Source organism: Piliocolobus tephrosceles, chromosome 20 (genome assembly GCF_002776525.5).
Source record: "Piliocolobus tephrosceles isolate RC106 chromosome 20, ASM277652v3, whole genome shotgun sequence".
NCBI lineage: Eukaryota > Metazoa > Chordata > Mammalia > Primates > Cercopithecidae > Piliocolobus > Piliocolobus tephrosceles.
This window is the reverse complement of record NC_045453.1, coordinates 948,559-973,136: the sequence shown is the minus strand read 5'-3', so window position 1 is coordinate 973,136 and position 24,578 is coordinate 948,559. Positions and strand designations below refer to the sequence as shown.

The 24,578-nt window shown below is 56.4% G+C and overlaps 2 protein-coding genes across 12 annotated transcripts in view; one reads left to right on the top strand and one right to left on the bottom strand.

The window, feature by feature from the left end:
- Positions 1-11,640, top strand: part of ITPA (inosine triphosphatase) — a 20,795-nt gene extending 9,155 nt beyond the window's left edge. Inside the window, exons 6-8 of one of the 2 annotated variants that reach the window (XM_023220261.2) lie at positions 1,830-1,945; positions 5,732-5,808; positions 7,261-7,748. In XM_023220261.2, coding sequence (XP_023076029.1) covers positions 1,830-1,945; positions 5,732-5,808; positions 7,261-7,399 — 332 coding nt within the window. In that variant the 3' untranslated portion in view covers positions 7,400-7,748. Of the gene's footprint in view, positions 1-1,829; positions 1,946-5,731; positions 5,809-7,260; positions 7,749-10,884 lie in introns of those variants that run through there. The other variant, XM_023220262.1, reaches the window with a different exon arrangement.
- Positions 11,619-24,578, bottom strand: SLC4A11 (solute carrier family 4 member 11). 10 transcript variants are annotated; one of them, XM_023220252.1, is made up of 20 exons: positions 23,667-24,578; positions 22,093-22,137; positions 19,359-19,523; positions 19,186-19,238; positions 18,708-18,939; positions 18,547-18,628; positions 18,139-18,262; positions 15,503-15,721; positions 15,322-15,415; positions 15,091-15,216; positions 14,890-15,003; positions 14,673-14,805; positions 14,345-14,418; positions 13,695-13,947; positions 13,517-13,623; positions 13,266-13,434; positions 13,009-13,182; positions 12,683-12,878; positions 12,430-12,599; positions 11,619-12,028 (listed from the first exon to the last, which is right to left on the bottom strand). In XM_023220252.1, the coding sequence occupies exons 1-20, from the start codon at positions 23,707-23,709 to the stop codon at positions 11,959-11,961; spliced, it is 2,643 nt and encodes an 880-aa protein (XP_023076020.1). In that variant the 5' UTR covers positions 23,710-24,578; the 3' UTR covers positions 11,619-11,958. The 10 variants fall into 10 exon arrangements, with proteins under 10 accessions (XP_023076020.1, XP_023076021.1, XP_023076023.1 ...); XM_023220253.1 differs by having other exon boundaries at positions 19,186-19,235; XM_023220255.1 differs by having other exon boundaries at positions 24,298-24,542.

Below are 24,578 nucleotides of genomic sequence, written 5' to 3'. Positions count from 1 at the left end.
TCAAGTGATTCTCCTGCCTCAGCCTCCCGTGTAGCTGGGATTACAGGTGCCCGCCACCACGCCCAGCTAATTCTTGTATTTTTAGTAGAGACAGGGTTTCACCATGTTGGCCATGCAGATCTCGAACTCCTAACCTCAGGTGATCCACCCACCTCGGCCTTCCAAAATGCTGGGATTACAGGCATGAGTTACCGCACCCATCCTTATATGCTTTTAAAAACACTTCACATTGGCTGGGCGCGGTGGCTCAAGCCTGTAATCCCAGCACTTTGGGAGGCCGAGGCGGGCAGATCACGAGGTCAGAAGATCGAGACCATCCTGGCTAACACGGTGAAACCCCGTCTCTACTAAAAATACAAAAAATTAGCCGGGCATGGTGGCGGACGCCTGTAGTCCCAGCTACTCAGGAGGCTGAGGCAGGAGAATGGCGTGAACCCGGGAGGTGGAGCTTGCAGTGAGCCGAGATCGCACCGCTGTACTCCAGCTTGGGTGACAGAGCGAGACTCCGTCTCAAAAAAAAAAAAAAAAAAAAAAAAACACTTTATAGAGCATTTCAAATCTGCACAGTAGAATATCATAATAGGATAATGGGCATAAATATACACAGTTATTGTTTGTCAATTAAAAAAAGCATAGTAGAATAATGAACCTCAGTCGCCATCAACCAGCTTCCAGGGTTATCAGCACAATGCCTGTTTTGTGACATCTATAACCCCTCTTATTTTTCCTAAGTCCAGTATTTTAAGGCAAATCACAGACACCGTATCATCAGTAAGTTCTTCAGCTTGTATTTATTTTTATTTGTTTTAATTTTTTTTGGAGACAAGGGTCTCCCTCTGTTGCCCAGGCTGGAGTGCACTGGCTCAATCTCAGCTCAGTGCCCACCATCCAGGCTCAAGTGATCCTCCCACCTCAGCCTCCTGAGTAGCTGGGATTATAGGTGTAAGCCACCATGCCTAGCTAATTTTTGTGTTTTTTGTAGAGGTGAGGTCTCACTATGTTGCTTGGGCTGGTCTCAAACTCCTGAGCTCAAGCGACCCACCTGCCTTGGCCTCCCAAAGTGTTGGGATTACAGGTATGAGCCACCCAATGCAGCCACTGTATTTCTAAAAGGTGAAAAATTAAGAAACTGTTAAATAACTGAAATATAATCATTTTCTAATATTACCTAATCATTTTTTGGATTTCCTTGGTTGTAGAAAAAGTGCCTATTAAAGTTGGTTAGTTTTTTTGTTTTGTTTTGTTTTTTTGAGATGGAGTCTTGTTCTGTCGCCCAGGCTGGAGTACAGTTGGGCGATCTCGGCTCATTGCAAGCTCCGCCTCCCGCGTTCACGCCTTTCTCCTGCCTTAGCCTCCCGAATAGCTGGGACTGCAGGTGCCTGCCACCACACCTGGCTAATTTTTTTGTGTTTTTAGTAGAGACGGGGTTCACCGTGTTAGACAGGATGGTCTCGATCTTCTGACCTCGTGATCTGCCCATCTTGGCCTCCCAAAGTGCTGGGATTACAGGCGTGAGCCACCGTGCCCGGCCTACAGTTGGTTAGTTTTGAATCAGGAATCAAACAAGGTCCACACTGCATTGTCTAGTTTTCTGACTTTAAATAAAGCCTTGTGTCGTCAGCCTGTGCTAGAGGGAAGCGAGAATGCCCAGAGACTTCCATTTCAAGCCTAGTCCCGCTGCCTTGGGCTCTGCCGCCCCCGCTACCCCAATTGAGACCTAATTTCCCTTTTTAGGGAATTCCTGCCTCCCCACCCTTAGTGGGCTTCTTGGGAGTGGGAGTGGGAGTTAGCCAGCAGGGATGCCCTGAGCCCTCACTGCCCACCCACAGGTCTCCACCAGCTCCTGGCTGGGTTCGAGGACAAGTCAGCCTACGCGCTGTGCACGTTTGCACTCAGCACCGGGGACCCAAGCCAGCCCGTGCGCCTGTTCAGGGGCCGGACCTCGGTGCGTAACCACCTTGATGCAGTTCCCGCCGCGCGCCGCCAGGGGGTGCCGCGGCAGGAGGCGACCGCCCCGGGTCTGCGGGAGGGTGGGGAAGGGCGCCTTGGAGCCAAAGATATCTTGCCTTGCTGAGAGGCTCCCCTGGGCAGCATAGGTAGAAGTGCTGTCAATCCTAGGAGGGTGGTGGAAAGGGTACCCTGGGGCCAGAGTAGTTACCTTCGCCTTGCTGAGGGGCGCCCCTGGGCAGGACAATGGAAGTGTTGTCAATTCTGAAACCGGTTTGACCCCTGAGGCTGTTGTTTTAGGGAAACGCTTGGCTAACAGCTCCTGAGGCCTAATAGACCCTGAAGAGCAAACTGAAGGTGACAACTCCCAAAACTACTTTTTTTTCTTTTTCTTTTTCTTTTTTTTTTTTTTTTTTTTTTGTTGTTGTTAGTAAGAAACCACACTTGGATCAAATCTACATGTATAGCCCAGAATTCTCCAAGCTCAGATTTCCTTATCCAACTGCCAAGGTGCTTGACTATCTCTATGCCTTTCCAGCTTTTCGTGTTTATGTATAATAGAATCTTAATTTTTTTTTTTTTTTTGAGACAAAGTCTTGCTGTGTTGCCCAGGCTGGAGTGCAGTGGTGTCATCTCGGCTCACTGCAACTTCTGCCTCCAGGGTTCAAGTATACAATGTTAATTCTTGGCCAGGTTTGGTGATTTACACCTGTAATCCAGGCACTTTGGGAGTCCCAGGTGGGAGGCTTTCTTGAGCCCAGGTGTTCAAGATTAGCCTGGGCACCATAACAAGACCCCATCTTTACAAATAATCTAAAAACGAGGCCGGGCGTGGTGGCTCACGTCTGTAATCCCAGCACTTTGGGAGGCCGAGGCAGGTAGATTACCTGAGGTCAGGAGTTCAAGAACAGCCTGGCTAACATAGCATAAACCCTGTCTCTACTAAAAATACAAAAAATAGCTGGACCTGGTAGCAGATGCCTGTAATCCCAGCTACTCGGGAGGCTGAGGTGGGAGAATCGCTTGAACCCGGGAGGCAGAGGTTGCAGTGAGCCGAGATCCTGCCACTGTACTCCAGCCTGGGTGACAAGAGCAAGACTCCGTGCCCCCCTCCCAAAAAAAAAAAAATGAGGCTGAGCACAGTGGCTCACACATGTAATCCCAGCACTTTGCAAAGCGAAGGCAGGAGGATTGCTTGAGGCCAGGAGTTTGAGACCAGCCTGGGTAACATAGCCAGACCCTGTCTCAAAAATAAATAAATAAATAATTAGCCGGGCATGATGGTGCACACCTGTAGTCCCAACTCCTTGGGAGGCTGAGGTGGGAGGATCACCTGAGCCTAGGAGTTTGAGGGTACAGTGAGCTATGATCGCACTCCTGCATTCCAGCCATGGAGTAATGGAGTGAGACCCAGTCTCAAAAAAAATAATAATAATAACACCTTAATTATTTGCCCAAACTTACTCCTTCCGTGAGATGTATTCAACACCCCCTACCTGCCCATCAGATTCTGAATTAGAGCTGCTTCTCCCAGGGTCCAGACTACCCTCCAGGCTGGCTGCTGCCCCTGTGCCCACCTGCTCTCTCCCTGTGCAGAAGCATGCCTTCTGCCACTTCATCCCTCTGCGCAGTTCCTGCTGCTCAGGAGAATGTCCAGAGATTCCACTGGGAGCTGTTCACAGATGTCTTAACTTGTCTGGTAAAAGTTTTTGGTGGTGGTGGTGATGGTTAAAAAAAAAAAAGTTACTATCATAACCATTATTTTTTTTTCTTGGTACTCACTGGTTATAGCTTTTTCGTTTGTTTGTTTGAGATGGCGTCTTGCTCTGTCACCAGGCTGGAGTGCAATGGCATGATCTCGGCTCACTGCACCCTCCACCTCCTGCGTTCAAGCAATTCTCCTGCCTCAGCCTCCCGAGTAGCTAGGATTACAGGCGCCCGCCACTATGCCTGACTAATACAGGCATGCGCCACAATGCCCGACTCATTTTTGTATTTTTAGTAGAGACGGGGTTTCGGCATTTCGGTCAGGCTGGTTTTGAACTCCTGACTTCAGGTGATCCACCCTCCTCGGCCTTCCAAAGTGTTGGGATTATAGGCGTGAGCCACCGTGCAGGCCCCCATACTTTCATTATTGAACTTAACACCTTGTTCATTCCCTTTAAGGCACTTTGCATTGTATAATCATTAATTTTATTAATTTGTTTACTGGTGTAATGTCCTGTTTGGCTTAAGAGGTCTGATGAGGGCAAGGCTAGGCCTACCATAATCCCAGTGCTGAGAACACTGCCTGGCCCGCTGTCGGTGCACAAAAAACATTTGTTGTCTGGTTGAAGTTCAGTAACTGGCCTTGGTCACGCAGCTCCTCACAGCGGAAGTAGAATTTGCCTTTGGGTCTAAATTACTTGGCATTTATGTGACTAATCCCAATCATGTGCCACCTCCACTGTATTTTTAAAAAATTAAAACAAAAATGTTTTTGAGACAGGGTCTTGCTTTATCACCCAGGCTGGAGTGCAGTGGCATGGTTACAGTTCATAGCAGCCTTGCTCTCTCAGGCTCAAGTCATCCTCCCACCTCAGCCTCCTGAGTAGCTAGGACCTCAGGTGCGAGCTACTACATCTGGCTAATTAAAAAAAAAAAAAAAAAAATTGGTTGAGATAGGGTCTGACTGTGTTGCCCAGACTGGTCTTGAACTCCTGGGTTTAAACCGTCCTCCCTCCTCCGCCTCCCAAAGCGCTGAGATTACAGGCATGAGCTACCACACCTGGCCCCTTGTATTTTTTCAGTTAGAATTTTTTGGGTTTTTTTGTTTGTTTTTTGGAATGTTTGTATGTTTGTTTTGAGACAGGGTCTCAGTCTGTCGCCTGGGCTGGATCACAGCTCACTGCAGCCTTGACCTCTTGGGCTCAGGCAGTCTTCCCATCAAGTAGCTGGGACTACAGGCTCACACCACCAGGCTAGGCTAATTTTTGTATTTTTTGTAGAGATGGGATTTCGCCTTTGCCATGTTGCCCAGGCTAGTCTCAAATTCCTGGGCTCAGGTGATCTTCCCACCTCAGCCTCTCAAAGTCCTGGAATGACATGAGCCACGGTGCCTGGCCAGATCGGTACCTGGCATGAGCCACGGTGCCTGGCCAGATTGTTTTCTCTTTTCTTTTTTTTCTTTTTTTTTTTAACTTTGATAACAACATGACATTTCATGTCACTGGATTACAATTTGTTCTTTTTTCTAACATTTTCACTGTGGAATTTCCCTACTACAGCCAGTATTTACCGTACTCACTTATGTGTTCATGAAGTGGGGAGCTGGGTGCCTGCTTCTGGTTGCAGTGTTTCATCGTATGGTTAAAGTCTTCCTCGCATTTTCAGGAACACTGTCATAGTGGCAGGCATCTGGCTTGTCCACAGACTTCAGGGCACTTCGCTTCCTATTAGGAGAAAACGTTTTCTATCTTTCCAAGTAGCCTCATTGTTCTTCAGTGATGTCCCAATTTGTCCCGGGTGTGGCGAGGGCACGTGGCCTCGGAGGTGCTGGTGGGCCCGTCGGTGCCAGTGGGCCCGTCAGGTGCATGCCTCCTCCCTGTGTGTGGGGAGAGCTGCCCCACTCTGCTTTTTATTGTATTCAGCAAACATTTGCAGGTGCTATAGAGGCCTTGCAACTATTTTGCATAAGTTGGGTCAAATCAAATTCACAAACTCACCAAACTCATACTGGCCACTGCCCTCCTCATGCTTGTCCTCTGGACCCAGTTACACACCAGTCCCCCCTTTCCTGTGGCAGGGCCAGATCGTGGCACCCAGAGGCTGCCGGGACTTTGGCTGGGACCCCTGCTTTCAGCCTGATGGATATGACCAGACGTAAGGAGCCCTAGTTTCTTCCCTGGGGTGTGGGGTTGGCATAGCCATGGTTTGGGTTGGGCCAGTGCCCCGCCCAAGTGCAGGCATGCGGATATGGGCGGGGGAGGCTCTGAGGGTGCCGTTCCAGCCGAAGGCAGCTCTGCTGGGGTGGACGCTAGGAATCTGGGTGGCCTAGTCCATGGTCGGGAAGGCAGCCAGATGGCGCTGGGAGTCCTGGGCTCTAAGGCTCCAGGTCACCCCACATCAGCTGTGTAGCCAGTGGTTTCGCCTCTGTGGCCTTGGCTTGTAAGCTGTACATCTGACTTTTTTTTTTTTTTTTTTTTTTTGAGACGGAGTTTTGCTTGTTGCTGCTGGAGTGCAGTGGTGCAGTGGTGTGATCTCGACTCACTGCAGCCTCTGCCTTCCGGGTTCAAGCGATTCTCTTGTCTCAGCTGGGATTGCAGGCATGCACCACCATGCCCAGCTAATTTTTGTTATTTTTGGTAGAGACGAGATTTCACCAGATTCGCCAGGCTGGTCTCAGACTGACCTCAGGTGATCCACCTGCCTTGGCTTCCCAAAGTGCCAGGATTATAGGCATGAGCCACTGCGCCCGGCCACTTCTGACAGTTTTATGGTGTCATTTTCTGACCCCCATCTAGGTTGGAAAAATGTCCAGGGTTTTGCAGCCTCTTGTGGGCACTATTTTATGCCCTCAAAGTACCAGTTGTTCTCAGTAGTTCGCACGAATCCCCCCTTATTCACACAAGGCATGGGCCATTGTTGGAATCAGGCTTTCCAAGCTGGAGGGGCCCTGAGGGAGTGCAGTCTGAGGCCCCACAATAGCCCCAGCAGGGGTGAGGACATTTTGGAACCAGCCACTAGCCATATGGGGCTGTGGAGTACTTGCATGTTGTGAGACCCAGAAATGGAACATTTTTATTCAGTGTTAATTCATTTAAATAGCCACACCTGGCTAGTGGCTACTGGCTGCCGTCTTGCACAGAGCGGTCTGCAGGCCACAGGCGGGGTATGGGATTCTCACCTCACTGCCGTGCTGGCACAGAGGTCAGGCCCCTGGCCAGCTGTTCAAGTGCTCCCCCGCCCTCCGCGCATTAGAGGAGACTGCTGTGTTTGCTCTGTCAGGCCCCATTGCTTCCTGTCAACAGATGACAAAGCTGATCAAACATGCAGCTCATCCCCTCGTCCCCAGCTTCCCTTAATGACTTTTGGGCACACTAGAGCAAGTTTAATATCCCTCCATGCTCATTCATGGGGGTTTCTGCCCCAGGGGAATTGAAAACTTTACCTGATTTTTAAAAATTAATTGGCTGCCAGGAGCTGCTGGGCCCCACTCCCCTTTTCTGGGGGTCTGTGAGCTTTGGACTCCGGGGATGAGATGAGGTAGGGTAGGGAGAGGGTGCATTTCCTCCCTGAATCTGGGCTCCCTGAGCTGTTACTGTCATCCCTCAGGTACGCAGAGATGCCTAAGGCGGAGAAGAACGCTGTCTCCCATCGCTTCCGGGCCCTGCTGGAGCTGCAGGAGTACTTTGGCAGCTTGACTTCTGCGGCTGGGGGAGGCCCCTCAGGCTGGGGATCTGGGGAGGGCTAGCCTGAAACCTCCTGCATCAGGCAGGCACCCCTGGAAGTACTTCCTTCAGGGTTTCCCCTTCCTGGGGGTGTCAAGTAGCCTCACCAGCCTGTCTGGAGGAGCAGCTGGCTCTGCTCTGAGAAACTCTGGGCAAGTGGATGCCATTCTCTTGCCCTTAGGATTCACTGCTCTCTCCTACAACCTCCAGGCCTGGGATCCTGAAAGGACCTTGGGTGGTAAAGCTGCACTTGGTGGGAGTGAGGGCTTGGGGAGGAACCATGCAAATCACCTCCCATGTTTTTTAAATGCAATAAATAACATTTCTGGATGAGACTTGTTTCCAAAATAAACCAGCTCTATCTGTTTTGAACCCTGCCCCAGGCAGGTGTCTGTCTCAGTCTCCTTTGGCAGGTGCAGGAAGTCTTTTGGTGGGGGTGGGGATGGGGACACGGGCAGCACTGTGTGGAAGGCGTTCGGATGCCACTGTGAACTGGAGTGTTACATCTCCACTTGCGTTCTTGCCTCACTCAATGGCATGGATTGTGGGCTGACCTCCACCCTGGATCCATGCTGCCCCCTACCCGCAGGTAGTGCCAGGGCCTCCATGAAGCCTTACTGGGTTGGGGGCTGGGCGGTGTGGCACGCCCAGTGCTTTTGCCTTATGCTGTTACACAGCAGAGCCGCTAAAATGTTGGTTTACAATTACAATACCCAGTTCATTTTTATGGTGAGGAGGGGCTGGAGTCCTCGACCCCACTTGGCTTGATAGCCACAGTTCAGCCTGCCGGCTGCAGACCCCTCAGGGGACCTCGCTCATGCCACACACCTTTACTCTGTGCCCTGGAGAAGTCATTGCCTGGAAGGGACTTCCCCAGGTGGCTCCCTTGTCAGAGTGTCCAACTCAAGGACATTCAAGGGGGGTGTGGTAGGCTCAGGCTGGTGGGGCACCCCCCAGGCTTGCTTCTGTGCCCACAGGCAGCTCTGGAGAGACCCCTGCAGTCCCTGTGACTCCATCCAGCAGGATGGCCCTGGGTCAGGACAGAGTGTCATTCCTTCACTCCCCTCTTGCCTGCAACTCCGGCTGGGTTAAATCCCCAGGAGGTGCCACGTCCCTGCCCAGTCTCCTGAGTCTCCTTGATGGGTGGGAAAAGTCTGGCTGGGCCTCAGATGTGGGGTGCTGGGGGCCTGCCTGCTCCTTGTCCGTTGATCATGGATGCAGCCCCCCGGTGCAGGCTACTGATGAGGGTACTCCAAAGAAGAATCACATACTGCCTGGGTGGGGTGGGGACCTAGGCGTGGGGCGGGGCACCTCTCTGTACTGCCTGTTCAGCTCCTCCAGAATTCCGTCCTGGGTGCACATGACACTTTCTGCCCATTTTTTTTTTTTTTACTTTAGCTACCTTTGATACTCTGACATATATCTAGTTCCAGGCAAGGTAGCTCACGCCTGTAATCCCAGCACTTTGGAAGGCCAAGGTGGGAGGATGGCTTGAGCCCAGGACTTCATGACCAGCCTGGGTAACATGGCAAAACCTTGTCTCTACAAAAATAGAAAAATTTGCTGGGCATGGTGGTGCACGTCTGTGGCACAGCTACTCAGGATTCCGAGGTGGGAGGATCCCCTGAGCCTAGGGAAATCAAGGCTGCAGTGAGCCACGATCGCACCACTGCACTCCAGCCTGGGCAACAGTGTGAGACCCTGTCCCAAAAAAAAAATATATGTATTTGGTCTTTGACCCCTTTCCTAGCAAACAACTTAAAAACCCTCGGAAACTCCACACTGATGTCTTCTTGTGTGCTAATGAGGTGGCTGGCAGCATCTAGGTAGCTTGGTTATGGAAAGACCAAGACAGGACAAGAGGACTGGGACTTTCGGTCTCCACCCCCCGCCACACCTCCAGGGAGGGGCAGGGCTGAAGGTTCAATTGATCACCAGTGGCCAGTGGTTTATTCAATCATGCCTGCGTAATGAGGCCTCCCTAAAAACCCAAAAGGCCAGGGTTTGGGGAGCTTCTGAATAGCCAAACATGTGGGGGTTCCTGGAGGGTGACACCCCGGGGAGGGCACACAAGCTCTGTGCCCCTTCCCCAATACCTCACCCTGTGCATCTCTTCATCTGAATTCTCTGTAATAGCCTTTTTAATAAGCCAGTAGGGTGGCGGGCAAGGCCCTGGGCCCATTCAGCTCTTATTCATCACTGGGAAATCCATCAATGCCCAACCCTTAAAAAATAATTAAAAAAAAAAAAAAAATTAGGCAGGGCACGGTGGCTCATGCCTGTAATCCCAGCACTTTGGGAGGCCAAGGCAGGCAGATCACTTGAGGTCAGGAGTTCAAGACCAGCCTGGCCAATATGATGAAACCCCGTCTCTACTGAAAATACAAAACTTAGCCAGGCGTAGTGGCAGGCACGTGTAGTCCCAGCTATTTGGGAGGCTGAGGCATGAGAATCGCTTGAGCCAGAGGTGGAGGTTGCAGTGAGCCGATCACGCCATTGCACATTAAAAATGAGACTCCAGGCCGGGCGCGGTGGCTCAAGCCTGTAATCCCAGCACTTTGGGAGGCCGACACGGGTGGATCACGAGGTCAGGAGATCGAGACCATCCTGGCTAACACGGTGAAACCCCGTCTCTACTAAAAAAATACAAAAAACTAGCCGGGCGAGGTGGCGGGAGGCTGAGGCAGGAGAGTGGCGTAAACCCGGGAGGCGGAGCTGACAGTGAGCTGAGATCCGGCCACTGCACTCCAGCCTGGGTGACAGAGCAAGACTCCGTCTCAAACAAACAACAACAAAAAAAGTGAGACTCTTGTCTCAAAAAGAAAAAAAAAAATTAAAACCTGCTAAATATAAGTAAATGTTTCCCTGACTTTTGTGAACCACTCTAGCAAATTAATTGAACCCAAAACAGGAGTCGTGGGAACCCCAAGTTGAAGACAGAGTATCAGAAGTTCTACAGGCCCAGACCTCAGACTGGTGGGAAGGAAGTGGTGGTCTTGTGGGACTGAGCCCTCAACTTGGGGTTTCTGAAGCTATCTCCTGGCAGGTAGCAGTTGGGTTAAATTGAACTGAATTGGTGGGCACCCAGCAGCTGTCCTCTGAGAAATCCCTTACTTGGTCACAGAAATCTTCTGTGTTGACTGTTGTGCACAGTGAGAGCAGAGGAAAATGGTTTGAGTTGGTTTTTCCACACTCGCTACCTGTCCCCAAACAGCAGGGTGCAGAGCATGCGAGCGTGCTCATACCCACCTGGATTGGTTCTCGGGGCCCCGGGGGCTCCTGATGGCCCACTCAGCACCAGGCTACCCAGTGTAAGGTGGCATCTCATGTGAGCTTGCAGTTCTCTAATTACCAAGGACTCTGAGCACCTCTTGCTGCTCCTGTTACAGCTGGGCCTCCTTCCCCTGTTCACGGCCTCTGCCTCTTCTGTTGGGGCTGCTGTCCTTTGTTGGTTTGCAGGAATTCTTTGCATATTTCAGATATTGGCATATTTCAGATATATTTTCAGTTTTAGATAGAGCCAATCTCTTCTGTCTGCTAACTTAGTCCATGGGGCATTTGTTAAGCTAGTCCAGGAGGTGACGTGAGCCCCACGTGTTCCTGCTGACCACTGTTGCCGCGCACAGGGTGCTCCCCTGAGCCAATATTCCCCGTTGTTGGCTGCCACTGTGAGACCCTGACCAACAACAAATGACCAAGCCAGAAACACCGCACCTTCTCCCTCCATCAAACCACTCCCGCCCCGTGTCCTGCCACCGGCAGTCCTCCCACCTCCCTCCATCCCCGCCAGTGCTGCCCCCGCCCTATAAAATCCAGGATCCGCACAACACATGGGATGGTTCACAAGTGCTCCACACGGAGCCTCGGCCTCCCGGCAGGCAGCTTTCATCTGAGAGTCACAGGGCCCTTCGCTGTCACCCTGATGGTCCCTCCCGCCCCACTGCTCTCCACCAGCCACAGCGCCTCAGTGGCCCCAAGCCCTCGCTCCTCTGGACCCTTGCATATGCTATTCCCAGAACGCTTTCCCTGCAGGTCCTGGAAAAATGGCCACGCAAAGGCCTCCTGGATCTTCCATGCTTCACTGTTGGGCCAGTACCCACTGTGTGACGTTGGAGGTGACAGCCCACAGGTGGCGTTCCATAAACTCTGTCCCTTGCATTCCACTTCCCCAGGGAGGGCTTCCCCTCCCCAGCGTGTGGGTGGGGTGGCAGTAGCAGAGACAGAGGTAGCACGTAGGAGCGCAGAAACAGGAGCTTTATTCTCTCATGTGCGTACGGCAAGTTCCTTACACAATCAAGGAGATGGTTTCTCTTTCAAAAGAAAATCCATCCTGCTCAGTCCCACCCACCCTGGGCAGAAGTTGCCCTCAGCAATGCTCTTAGCCCAAAGCTAAAGGATAATGGGAGGGGTGGGCACACACCACTGCACCCCTACAATGCCCAGATGCCCCAGGCCTGAGTCAGCCATGAGAAGGTGCAGCACAGAGCAGTCACCCCCACACTTACACCTCCCCTCACAGCCCCAGAGCCAGCCTGGGAGGACGTGGGAAGCTGGCAAATGGGGCGTGGCTAGGGCCTGCCAGTCAAGGCCTGTGCTCAGCATCCATGACATCCAAGTACTTGGCTTCAATGATTCGGGGCAGGAGGATATAGCTGCGGGGAGGGAGGGACAGGAGGATGAGCCTGGATCAGAGAGAAGGCAGTGGGCACCCATGCCAGCCCACCCCAGCCCACCCACAGGGCGAGGCTCTAGGCCTCTCCTCCCCGCCTGCCTATCCCAGCCCGCCCACTCTCCACTCCTAGACTGGAGCCCCTCCTACCCACCACCCACCCCAACCCGCCCACTCTACCTCTAGGCTGGGCTCCTCCTGCCCACCAGCCACCCCAGCCCACCTACTCAGCACCCCTAGGCAGGACCCCTCCTCCTGGGCACCCAGCCCAACCCACCCATTCTCTGCCTCTAGGTGGGACCTCTCCTCCCAGCCCCTGCCCCAGCCCACCCATTCTCCGCACTCAGACTGGGCCCCTCCTGCCCACCGCCCACCCGCCTGTACCGGATGGGGATCATGGCGATCATGATGAGAGGAAAGATCATCTTCATGTAAGGCAGGGAGCTCATGCCGAAGGCGCACAGCAGCAGCAGCTGCAGCACCTGCAGGCCCGTGAAGTAGTGGATCTTCCTCTGGGGCACCCTCCGGATGTAGTGTGTCGGGGGGTATGTAGTCTGTGGGCAGCAGGGACCGGGTGTGGGCAGGCATGGGGCTGTGTCCCCACCCACGCCGCTCCCTCACAGGGCCAAGCGCTCACCTGCTCCTTGAGCAGCAGGGCCACACGCTGGACAAGCTGATTGCCATCGAGAGAGGTGAGCGCGATATAGAGGAAGAGGCCATAGAGCACGGGCTTGGGGATCCACTGAAGCGGGACCGGCAGCAGCAGCAGGGACAGGCCCACCAGGATGCTGGCGCCCAGCGAGGTCAGCCGCGTCTCCTTCACGTTCACGATCCTGCAGCGCCCCGAGCCACGAGCGTCACCTCTGCGCCCCTGTCCACAGGGCCTCATCCCTCCCTATGTCCCATGTGGTCCGAGGCTCCCCACTCCTCAGGGTCCATGGTTCTTGCCTGCCTCACACTCACGTGTCATAGATGTGCCCGTTCTCCACACGCTCCTCCACTAAGGCCAGGGCTCGCACATGCAGCGGGGAGTGGGGGTAGGCGGCATGGATCCAGGGCAGCCCAAACAGAGACAGCCCCGTGTTGATGATGGCGAGGAGCAGGAGGTCCCAGTGGTAGGCAGTGCCCTTCACCAGCCTGCAGCAGACGGGCACTCGTGGACAGAGCCCCACAGCAGGGGCCCGGGCCCCACCCACCCCACCCTTGCCCGCCCTCCACACCTGTTCTCCGGTGCGTTCACCAAGGCGGCCACCAAGTTCTGCTCGATGAAGAAGAGCATGGACAGCAGGAAGCCGAGGCCCATGGCACTGCTGATGGCCCTCAGGGACAGCGACTGGATCTGCGCCATCGCAAACGGGCTCTCGCTGGGGTTGTAGCGGAACTTGCTCACTGCAGCAGGCGACAGGCTACTGCTATGCCTGCAGCACCTGGGGAGCTACCCCACGCCACCCGCTGCCCGGCCCCAACTCACTCTCGATTTCCCGGAAGCCATGGGAGCTGATGAGGGAGAAGGCGAGCACCGCGATGGGCAGAGCGCAGTCAGACAGGATCTCACGCACGCAGGGGTGCAGGTAGGGGCTGAGGACAGCAGGTGCATGAGCACAGCCTTTGGCTCATGTGGCCCCTCCCCTCCCCACGCAGCCCCTCACCTTTTCTTGAATTGGTAGAGGGTGTAGCCCAGCCAGAGTGTGCCCAGCATGATGAGGAGGCTGAGCACAGCGGTCGCCTGGCCTGAGTGCGTGGCCAAGGGCAGCTCCGTGGGGCTGGTCCGGAAGCTGGCATTGAGGGCAGTGTGGAGGCTGGCGTTGAGGCTGGCACCGAGGCCTGACAGGCTGACCAGGGATGAAGTCCTTTTAGTGTGGTAGTCGTCCAAGTAATGCCCATAGTAGTACTTCCAGAAGACTGTGGACACAGACCCACAGGCCTCAGCCCTTTCCAACATGTGGCCCTGGAGGAAGGGGCTCTCAGGGAGGAAGGGGTCCAGGGGGAAGACGAGGGGACCCTGCCGACATGCCCATGCACCCACACTCCTGCCTACTGTCCCTGTCCCATCTCTGACACCTCATCACAGTCAGCCCAGTGCCTCTGCCACTGCTGATCCCACCTGCGGTGGCCCCATCACCCTCCAGCGTGAAGGCCTCTGCCTTCTACCAGCCCAGGGCTCCCAGAGCACTGCACCCTTGACCACGGGCACACACCCAGCTTGAGCCGGTCCTATCTGCCCCCAGCCAGGGGCAGTGCAGAACCTCCCATCTTGCCTGAGCACCCTGTGCAGCAGGTAGCTCCTAGACGCACTCACTTTTAACCATGCCCTTGACAGCATCCAGCACAAATGTGATGGAAATGAAGAGAGCAATGATCTCCTCCATTGACCTGCCAGGAGGTGATGAGCCTCCTCAGAGTGGGTGTCGTCAGGGGGCAGGTGGGGGAGGCCTCCCTGAGCCCCTGCACAGTCCCCTGCCTCCTCCTGCCCGGAAGAAGACCAGGGCCCTAGGCCTTGCCTGAGTCCACCCCTGCCCCTTGGGGCAGCGATATGGTGGGGGCACGCCCATCACCCTGGGGTTACAGAGGGCTGAGCCAGATCCCAAGCTTTAAGGGTCCCAGAAGCTCACAGAAGGGCCAGTCACCTCTTGAAGAGACTCATGACCAGGCTGAGGTTGAAAAAGGCGTAAAGTGCGAGGAAGACACTATTCCACAGGCCTGTCCACGCGTAGAAGGAGCTGAAGTCCAGGCCATAATCATCACAGATGACACGAATCACTGCAGGCAGGGGGCAGGGCGGGTCAGGGCCTAGCAGGAACCAGGGGTCTCAGGCACCATCTCCCGCCTCAGCCCCCACTGCACCCTGGATGTAGAGCGCCAGGGGCGCGGTGGTCAGCAGAATCACCAGTGGCTGCCCGGAGAAGAGCGCGTAGAGCAGGCCCCCGATGCTCTGCCCGGCTATGGTCTTCTGCACATCTGTCGGGGTGGGGAGGTCAGGTGGGCGCTGCAGCCCAGGGCCCTGCCCGGCATACCCCCACCCACCACCTGCCGCCAGCCCCTCACCAATGGCCCCGTTTGTGTTCTCGTCATTGAGGGACCCGAAAGCGATGGTGGGCAGGAGGCAGGCGAAGTAGAGGAACAGGGTGGTGGTGATGTATTTGCCCACAGCCTTGTTTTTCCCAATAATGCCTAGGAATGGGGGACGGGAGACAGGGTTTGCTGGGGATACAGGACAGGCACACGTGTGGGCCCAAGGCCTGGAGAGCAGAGACCCAGATGGCTCTGCTGACGTACCGTCAGTGAAATCCAAGGGGTACAAGGGGAACCTGCGTGCGATGTCCTCCCGGATGCCCTTCCCGAAAGGGACAAAGTCCTTGCACTTTGGGGGCTGGAGGAGAGGACAGAGCGCCTGTTAGCCCTGTCCAGCCCAAGCCCCCGCCAACCCTGCCAGTCCATACCGGCCTCCACCCTGTACCTCTGGGTGCCTGTGGGTAGGGAAGGACACTGTGCTGTGTTCCTTCATTCTCAGCGCCACTGGACCGTGGCTCACCATGGTGAGCAGCTGTCTCTGATGCACCAAGGCCTCCTTGAATTCCTCCTCTGTGCGGGTCTCCAGGAGCTTCTGGCGGAAGGCGATATCCGAGAACATGGTGGCAAATGTGCGCGCCACCTCCATGGCAGTCTTAGTGCTTTTCTAGGGGTGGAGGACGGGAGTCACATCCACCACCCCTGTGGAACAGAGGAGGTCCTGCCCGGGCCCAGCAGCTGGAGGTGCTCTCCCCATCAACTGGCAGCAGGTTTTCTGTCTGTTTTTTGTGTTTTTTTGAGACAGGGTCTCACTGTCACCCAGGCTGAGTGCAGTGGCACACTCACGGCTTACTGTAGCCTTGACCTCCTGGGCTCAAACGATTCTCCCACATCAGTCTCCTGAGTAGCTGGGACCACAGGCACGCACCACCATGCCAGGCAATTTTTAAATTTTAACTTTTTGTAGAGACGAGGTCTCACTATGTGGACCAGGCTGGTCTCAAACTCCTGGCCTCAAGCAATCCATCTGTCTAGGCCTCCCAAAGTGCTGGGATTACAGGCACAAGCCACTGTGCCCAGATGCTGGTAGCAGGTTTTATTCCACAAAGTTCAGGCATTAGTGTACTCTGTCATGATTTCAACCAGGTCGGCAGAACACCACAACTACCATCGATCTATATTTTTCTTATAAACTCCTGATTTCTTACAAACTCAAGATATTACTTTTGTCCTAAGCAACAAAAGTCTGTGTAATCACAGATAATGAAACCACAATGGAGAAAAATGTTTACCCAGCTACGTTTCCCCAGTGGTATTTGCACTGTCTGCTGGTTTGACTTTCAGAGAGGATCCAAGCCCATCAGGCACTCTGTCTCTTGCCTGGCCAAGGTGAAGCCTGTCCATGAACCATGAACTCATGAACTCAGTGTACGGCCCTCATCACGGCAACCTGCTCACCTAGGGGCAGTGTCTGCCCGTCTGTTGCTCAAACTATAGTCCTGGGGCACTGTGCATGTTTGCTTTAGAAGAGGGCCATGCTTGGCAGGGCATGGTGGCTCACGCCCATAATACCAACACTTTTGGGAGGGTGGGGCGGGTAGATCACTTGAGGTGAGGAGTTCAAGACCAGCCTGGCCAACATGGTGAAACCCCATCTCTACTAAAAATACAAAATAGGCCGGGCGCGGTGGCTCAAGCCTGTAATCCCAGCACTTTGGGAGGCCGAGACGGGCGGATCACGAGGTCAGGAAATCGAGACCATCCTGGCTAACACGGTGAAACCCCGTCTCTACTAAAAATACAAAAAAAAAAACTAGCTGGGCGAGGTGGCGGGCGCCTGTAGTCTCAGCTACTCGGGAGGCTGAGGCAGGAGAATGGCGTGCACCCGGGAGGCGGAGCTTGCAGTGAGCTGAGATCCGGCCACTGCACTCCAGTCCGGGCGACAGAGCCAGACTCCGCCTCAAAAAAAAAAAAAAAAAAAAATTAACTGGCTGCAGTTTTTTGGTGGTGGTGGGGGGGCCTGTAGTCCCAGCTACTTGGGAGGCTGAGGCGGGAGAATCACTTGAACCTGGGAGGCGGAGGTTTCAGTGAGCTGAGATCACGCCTCCGTACTCCAGCCTGGGCGACAGAGCGAGACTGTCTCAAAAAATTCCAGCTACTCCGGAGGCTGAGGCAGGAGAATGGTTTGAACCCGGGAGGCAGAGCTTGCAGTGAGCTGAGATTGCGCCACTGCACTCCAGCCTGGGCGACACAGCAAGACTCCGACTCAAAAATAAATAAATAAATAAATAAATACAAAAACAAACAAACACACACAAAACCCCAAAAGAACAGGTCCATGCTCCTGAGGAGGAGCCCAGTGTCAGGGGCTGGGGGATCTGCCTCTAGGCACCAGGCTTTAACTCAGCTCTGAGCTATTGCTCCTTCTGTCAGGGCACCCTGCTGGGGGCCATGCCCTCCAACCCAGGGGCTGCCCTTCCTCTCACACCAGCATAGTAGCATCTGGGGAGGTTCCCGCCATATCTGAGATCCCTGAGCACCCCATTTTCACACAGAAGGCTGGGGCAGAAGCACGAGAAGCTAAGGGAAGTTGAAGCTGAAGACCCTGCCAAGGCCTTGGGAGGGGTCCTGGCAATCATCTGTTGAGATTTGTTAAATCCTTTTCCTTAAAAGACTTCCGAAATTTTATCAGTTCCGGCTCCCACAAAAATCACAGTGTCCCAGCCAGGGGGTGTGTGGCCCAGGAAGGAGCAGGGGCCCTCAGCCAACAAATCACAAAGTCAGCCAAGTCAAAGAAGAGCTGACAGGGCGGGCAGGCCAAAGGAAGGCCCCATGTTGGAATAAGGATAATGGTCAAAAGCATTTCCTTTCAGTCAAGGAAACAGAAACTTTTCGCCAACCCCTGGGGAAATGAGGACTTGCTAAGCCTAGCAAGATGTTTCTGACACACCCACAGGGCCGAGGTGAAGGGGAGGGGAGAGGACCAGGCCTTCAGAGGCCAGGACATGTGGGAGGGGCCCCCAAGGAGAGGGCAGGTAACCTGGGGCCGTCCTTCTTCCCCAGGACGTGGCACTACCCACTCACCATCTTGGGTGGGGCCAGCACCAGGATGACGAACCGAACCTCACAGGAATTCTCCCCCCAGTTCTGTGGGCGAACCAGGCGGCTGATGCACACATGCCGCTTCTGTAGGGCCTTCATGGTGCAGCTGGCAGGGGTGAGGAGGACACAGTGCACAGTTACATCCTGGGGAGCTGGGGCTCCCCCACCCAGAACCCCCTCGACCTTGACCACTGATAACCTCTGCTAGGGAGGGCCAAGAAGAGCAAATGGGATGGTTCTTGGCAGTGCTTCAGCCCTCTTCTCCCGAGCTGGTTGGGCCACCAGAGCCCCAGGACTCACAGGTGGGCCAGCCTCTGCAGGGCACAGGGGACATGGGATGCCCAGTTCCACTGTGACAAGAAGCGGGGGCCAAGTGGCCTGGCAACTCACACGATGCAGAGCCACGACTGCTGGTACCGCACCCCTGTCACTGTGGCGGTGACCCCTTGGATGGTATCTGACAGCAGGTGGACTGCGGAAAGAGTAGGCGGAGGGGGGTGGGTCAGCAGCCCCCACCGACGCCCCCGCCCGGGCTGGGAGACCGGCCTCACCTTTACCCTGCATGGGTGCCCCGGCATCGGTGAAAAGCATGGCCATAAGCAGGTCTAGGTTGCAGTCTGGCTCAGCGTTGTCAGGGTCCTGGGCAAAGCGGTGAAGCATGGACCGCAGCACATTATCCAGGGAGGTGGCCGTCTCGTTCAGGACGATGCTGGCCTGCGCCAGGAAGCCATCTAGGTCACGGTGCGCACGGATCTCTTCCTTGAAGTTCTTTAACTTCAGGTACTAAGGGGACCCCAGGGACAGAACCACACGGGCTCATGTATGAGATGCTGTCACTGCCTGGTCCCTCCCACCCAGCCAGCTGCAGCAGCCCAGCCCTCAGCCCTCAGCCCTGGGCTGGTGTGAGCTCCCTGTTGAGCTGCTCCTGGAGGTGTGGGAAGAGGGGAGCAGCAGGAGGACTCTCAGGGAAGCCACCACCTCAGCCCCTAGGTAGAGGCCCCAGGACCACCTGCAGGACGGGCTGCCCACCTTTCGGGAGGTGTGCAGGAGCACACAGCCACCGGAAGTCGCTTCATTCTCTGCTGGAGAAAAGTGGGGAGGGCTCAGGGTGCCACCCTTTCCTCAGGTCTTCCTTAGTAAGGCAAGTCACACCTGCCCAGTCCCGCGCCCTCCCCCAGCCTGCCCCTGCGCAGCCCCCGTACCCGTGTTGGCGGCCTGCATCTTGAGGTTGACATTGACAAAAAAACGGATACTCTCGCCAGACACAATGGAGGAGTTGGCAGTGTCGAAGGCCTCATCCCCCAGGATCTCCTCTCGGGCTTCAAAGGTGTCATCTGTGTCACACTTGTAGTAGCGTAGAGACCCAGCTGCTCCCAAGAGAGACCCCCAAGAGCAAGAGGGCCTGGCTGTTAAAGTGCCGCACACAGGAAGGAGGGGCTCCAAGCCCAAGGAGCAAGGACCTCTGGGCTGTCCCACTCTCGGGCCGTGATGGGAGAGGTCATCCCATGGGCCAGGAAGGCAGCTTCTAGTCCTGCTCCAGCCTACACAGGACATGGCAGCTGCCACACAGGGACTCTCCAGCATTCCCCAGCCGCTGGGACCAGGACCCTGCGTGGCTTTGACCCTTCAGTGTGAGAAAAACATATCCACTCCAGACACGCTGGGGCAGGCACGGAGTGCAATACTGCAGGGGAGACTGCCTGGCCCCTGCCCTCCCAAAGCAGGGTACACAGGAAAGGCAGAGAAGCTGCAGTACCACGTGGCACTCTCTCTCTCTCACACACACACACACACACACACACCGCCTTGTGGGCACAGGGTCTTAAAGTTCCCTCTCCACAGGAGGGCAGGTGGGGAGAAGCATCGAGGCTGAGAGACCCAGTACAGGTATCAGACAAGGTCTAGGAAGCAGGAAAGCCAGGGAAACAGAGCCAGGGACTGACAAGAGAGGACCCCGGGGCCTCATGTCAGCCCTGCCCCCATCGTGCCCCTCCTTCATGTCCTGGGGGCCCTGGGTAAGGGCACGTGGAGAGTGAGGACGTGTTATGGCACCTGTGGGATGTGGGACCCCAGAGTTGAGAGCCTGCTCCCCTTGGTCCTCAATTCCTGCAGCTGGCCCGCAGTGCACCCCCCTGCCTACAGGAAGATTTCCTGGTAACATGCAAATATTCCTCTGCCCTGAGCCCTGCGGTGGTTCCCTGCAGCCTAAGCTTCACGGCCTGAGCCAGCTCTGCTCCCCCTGCCCTGACCACTGGCTCCTCAGGCCCGTTGGTCAGCACCCTAGGCATGACAGGTCCTGTCCTCCAAGCCGAGGGCTTCCCTCCCTGGAGGGCCTTTTTCAAGACTCACTTGGAACCTCCTCCTCCAGGAAGTCCTCCTAGGTCCCTGCCTCACTCCTGGCCACTGGTAGCCCTTCCTGTCTTGTGGGTCCCCTAAGGTTCCTCACTTGTAGGTACTTCCAGGAAAGGGGCCCTTGTAGTTCAGACCCCACTGATGCCTGACAGACACCTGTGCAGAAACAGAGATGGGTCAGCACCACGCCTGCACCTGCAGTGACTCACCCTGACTCATTTCCACTCCCGCCACCAGTTTCCTTGGCACATCCCAGGCCCTGTTCCCCCAGTGTCCTGAGTTTAGCTTGGGCCCCTTCTGGGCAAGAAGCTCCAGTACGTCCTGCATCAAAGTCCTCACGGACTGGTGACCCCAGGCCCAGGCCTGCACTACCTCCAGAGCCTAGAGAAGAACTATTAGGTCAAAAGACACCCTCACGTTTGGGAGGCCAAGGCAGGTGAATCACGAGGTCAGGAGATCGAGACCATCCTGGCTAACGTGGTGAAACTCCGTCTCTACTAAAAATGCAAAAAGAAAACTTAGCCGGGCGTGGTGGTGGGCGCCTGTAGTCCCAGCTACTCGGGAGGCTGAGGCAGGAGAATGGCGTGAGCCCGGGAGGCGGAGCTTGCAGTGAGCCGAGACTGTGTCACTGCACTCCAGCCTGGGAGACAGAGCGAGACTTCGTCTCAAAAAAAGAAAAGAAAAGAAACGACCACGCTGCTTTGGTTCTGAAGCTCATGACAAACTCCTTCCTCCCCGTGTTAGGCTTGCCTTGTTTAAACTGTTTGGTTCCCCTGGCCCGAACTTGTCCTCTGTCCCTCAACCAGCACCCACTAGTCCCCTCCACTGCCCTTCACACAGCCCCATTCTTCCCCCATTCTTTCCCTGATGCCCTGAGCTCTACCTTAGGCTTAGTGCTCAGGTCCCCTAGATTAAGGAAATGCCCAGCTGACACTACCAGGTCCCTGGAGGGCTCCTGCAATGCCAAGTCCTAGTCCCAGCCCACCAGCAGCCTAGCACACAGAGCCCCCACGTCCTGTGGGCCCTGGGTAAGGGCACATCAGCCCTGTGTCTACGCACTGCTCTACAAACAACCCTCAAATGGTCAGGCCACTCATGGGGCTGGGCACAGGACACAGCCTGAAGCCAGCCCAGAGCCATGGGGAGGAAGACAGCTGGACTGGTACAAGCAGAGACAACAGGAAGGTGCTCGAGGGACTGCAGCACAGAGACCTTATATTTCTTTAAAGAGACAACAATAGCCATTCCCTCCAGGGCTGGGTGAGGACAGAGGGATAGGGGCATACAGAATTCCTGGCCCAAGGCTAGTCAGATAACAGGCCATTGTCACAGAAAACCTTGGGGAAGAACCCCAGAGGGTCCACCTGGTCCAAGTAGCCCAGGAGAAGGGGCAGCCTGCCCTCTCAGGTCCACGAGGGATCCGTGTCTAGCTTCCTGGAGAGTGGAAGCCAAAAGCATTCCAGCACTAGAGTGGCCCAGACAGGCGACCAAAGCCACGGGACTCTGGTGGGTAGGCTACACGCCCTGGAGGCTTTTGCCCAACAAGCTCTCTCTGCACACGCATGCTCCCCTAGAGGTACTCACTTGAATCCTCAAAGTATCCATTCTGCGACATGCTGGGAGAGTTTTCTGCAAGGGAAGCCAAAAGGTCACCAGCCCCATGGACCAAGCCCTGGACCTCCTGTGTACACCTGTCTCCCCGCCCCCCATCCTGGCTGATTCCTTCACTCTTCCCAGGGATGCAACTCAGGCCACCCTAGGGAGAAAGCGAAGCAACGGACATTGCTCGGGAGGGAGCCTCATGGGGAGCAGGGGAAGCCAGTCTTAATCTCAGAAATTCAATTCCTTAGCCCATCTGCTAGGGGCTGCCCAGGCGGGTCAGAGGTGAGGAGACGTTCTAGGGATGTCTTTCCACCGAGTTGGTACCAGTACCATGTTCGCTAATCCAGGTTTTCCTGACAAAACCCTGCCCCGCTGCAGCGGGAGGAGGGGACAGGGCCTGAGCGCGCCTCTCTCTCCTCTGCTGCGAAGGCGGGGGATCTCTCTGCATATCCCTCCTCTCACTCTCAGACAGGTCCTGAGGGCCATAAACGCCCATTGCAGGCGCAGTTCCCCCGACCCCCGTCACGCGCCCCAGGTCACACGGGGGCCGACAGGCAACGGTCTCCTGCCCTGGGACTGCGTCCCGACAGCCGGTAAGGCAGAGCAGTTGGTCCAAAAGGGAGAACAATTGGGGGTGGGAGGAGAGTCTGAGGGACACAGGGGTCGGGGGAGGCTGCGCCCTCCCTGGGCCGGGCCCCGGATGGTCTCGGCTGTTTCTGCCTCGCGGTCGGAGGAAGGAAGCGACAGGGGGGGGCCGCGTGCACGAGAGGAAAGCGCCTCCAGACTCGGAGACCTGGGGGGTCGGGGCGCAGGATGTGAATGTAGGCGTGGGGCGGGAGCCGGTGCTGCATCCTGAAGTGGGGGGCAGGGGCGCTGGGGCGCGTCCCAGGCCGCGGGAGGGACAGCGGCTGTGGGCGACGAGGGTCTGGGAAGGTTGGGCCGGTGCACTCTCTGTTTCCGTCCCGGCGGCCCACGTGCAGGTAAAGGGTCGTACAACCTGGGTCCTGGCCGGGACCCAGGGCTGGCCCTTGGGTGTCAGAGCAAGGGAGAAACTGCTGCGGCCGCGTAGAGCACGGTCAGGGGTCCCGGGACTCTCAAGACCGGGCGGCCCCCACCGCGGCGCCAGGCGGGAAGATGCCCGGGCGGAAGGTAAAATAAGACCTTCCGAGGTGGCGGCCCGCCGGGCTCCCAAAAGCTCGGCGCTCGGGGCACTGGGAGCCCCACAGCTCCGCCCTGCCCACTTTCGAGCTCCCCGCCCTCGACCCGCTGCATCTTCTGCTCAAACCGCCTAAGAAATTCAAGACGGCGACAGCAGAGCTCTAATGAAACCAAGCGCGCAGTGGCCGCGAAGCCGCGCCCGGGCCTCCCGCACCGGTGCCGTCCTCCCCGCGGCTGGGAACCCCGCAGCCCTCTCGCCCACCGGCCCTGGCCCGCGCAGGCCGACGGCATCCGCGTTCTCCCCGGGGTCCCCGACGGCCCTGCGTCCCCGCCTGGCCGGCCTCGGTGGCGGAGACGTGGGCGGCCTTTCCGCCGCGCCCCCGGGTTCAGGCACCCACCGCACGGCTGGAGATGGAACACCCGCCTAGTGGCCGCTGCCATGGCACACTCGCGCACTCACGCCGCGCTCCGGCGTTTCTGGACCCCAAACTCCGCGACTCGGGCAGGCCAGCAGCGGGAGCCGGCGACACACCCCCGCGCCGCGCCTGGGTCCTAATGCCGCTCAGACGGCACGCCCGGGCGCGGGAGGCAGACCTAACTAGGGCTGGGACCCGGCCGCCCGCCCGCGCCCTCACCCGCGGGAGGCTGGTCCAGCCGGGCCGGGCTGCTCCCCGCCGCCCGCAGCTGCTGGGCCAAACCGAGTAGACCCGGTTCCTTCGAGCCTGTGCGCACCGGACCCAGCAAACCCAGCGTCGCGGGGTTAGGGGCTGGACAGGGCTGGGAGCTTCTGGGAAGACGCTCGACTAGCCCACGAGCCCACCGAGCTGTGCGACTGAGGCAGACCCCGGGAGGGCTTTCCCCGCGTCCGCTTTAAGTACGCGGCCACCCCGTCTCCTCCTTTCGACCGGGGACCTCCTCAGGGCCACGCCCGCTGGCTGCCCCGCCTCCTGCATTTATCCCCGTAGCTCCGGCGGCAAGTCCTCCTCCTCCTCCTCCTCCAGGAAGCGCGCCCCGACTGACTAGACGGACCTCCGTGCAATCCCCGGGCTACGTCCTGGCCCGCTGAGACGGCGCTCTCCGAGCTCGGCTGCTTTGGGTTTGCTCGCTACGAGCCTCGTCAGCTTCTCTACCGGCCTCTTCGCGTCCTCCGGCCTTCTATTAGGTCAAGGTCATGGTTCGCCGCCTCTTTCCTTCCCAAAATGGCCCCTGCGCCCTGTCTCCTTTCCTGGACCGGCTGCACCCCGGCCGGGGACGCGCCTATTCGGATGCTTAGTCTCCTGCGAATAGGGCGTGTTCGCGTGTGGCTGCGC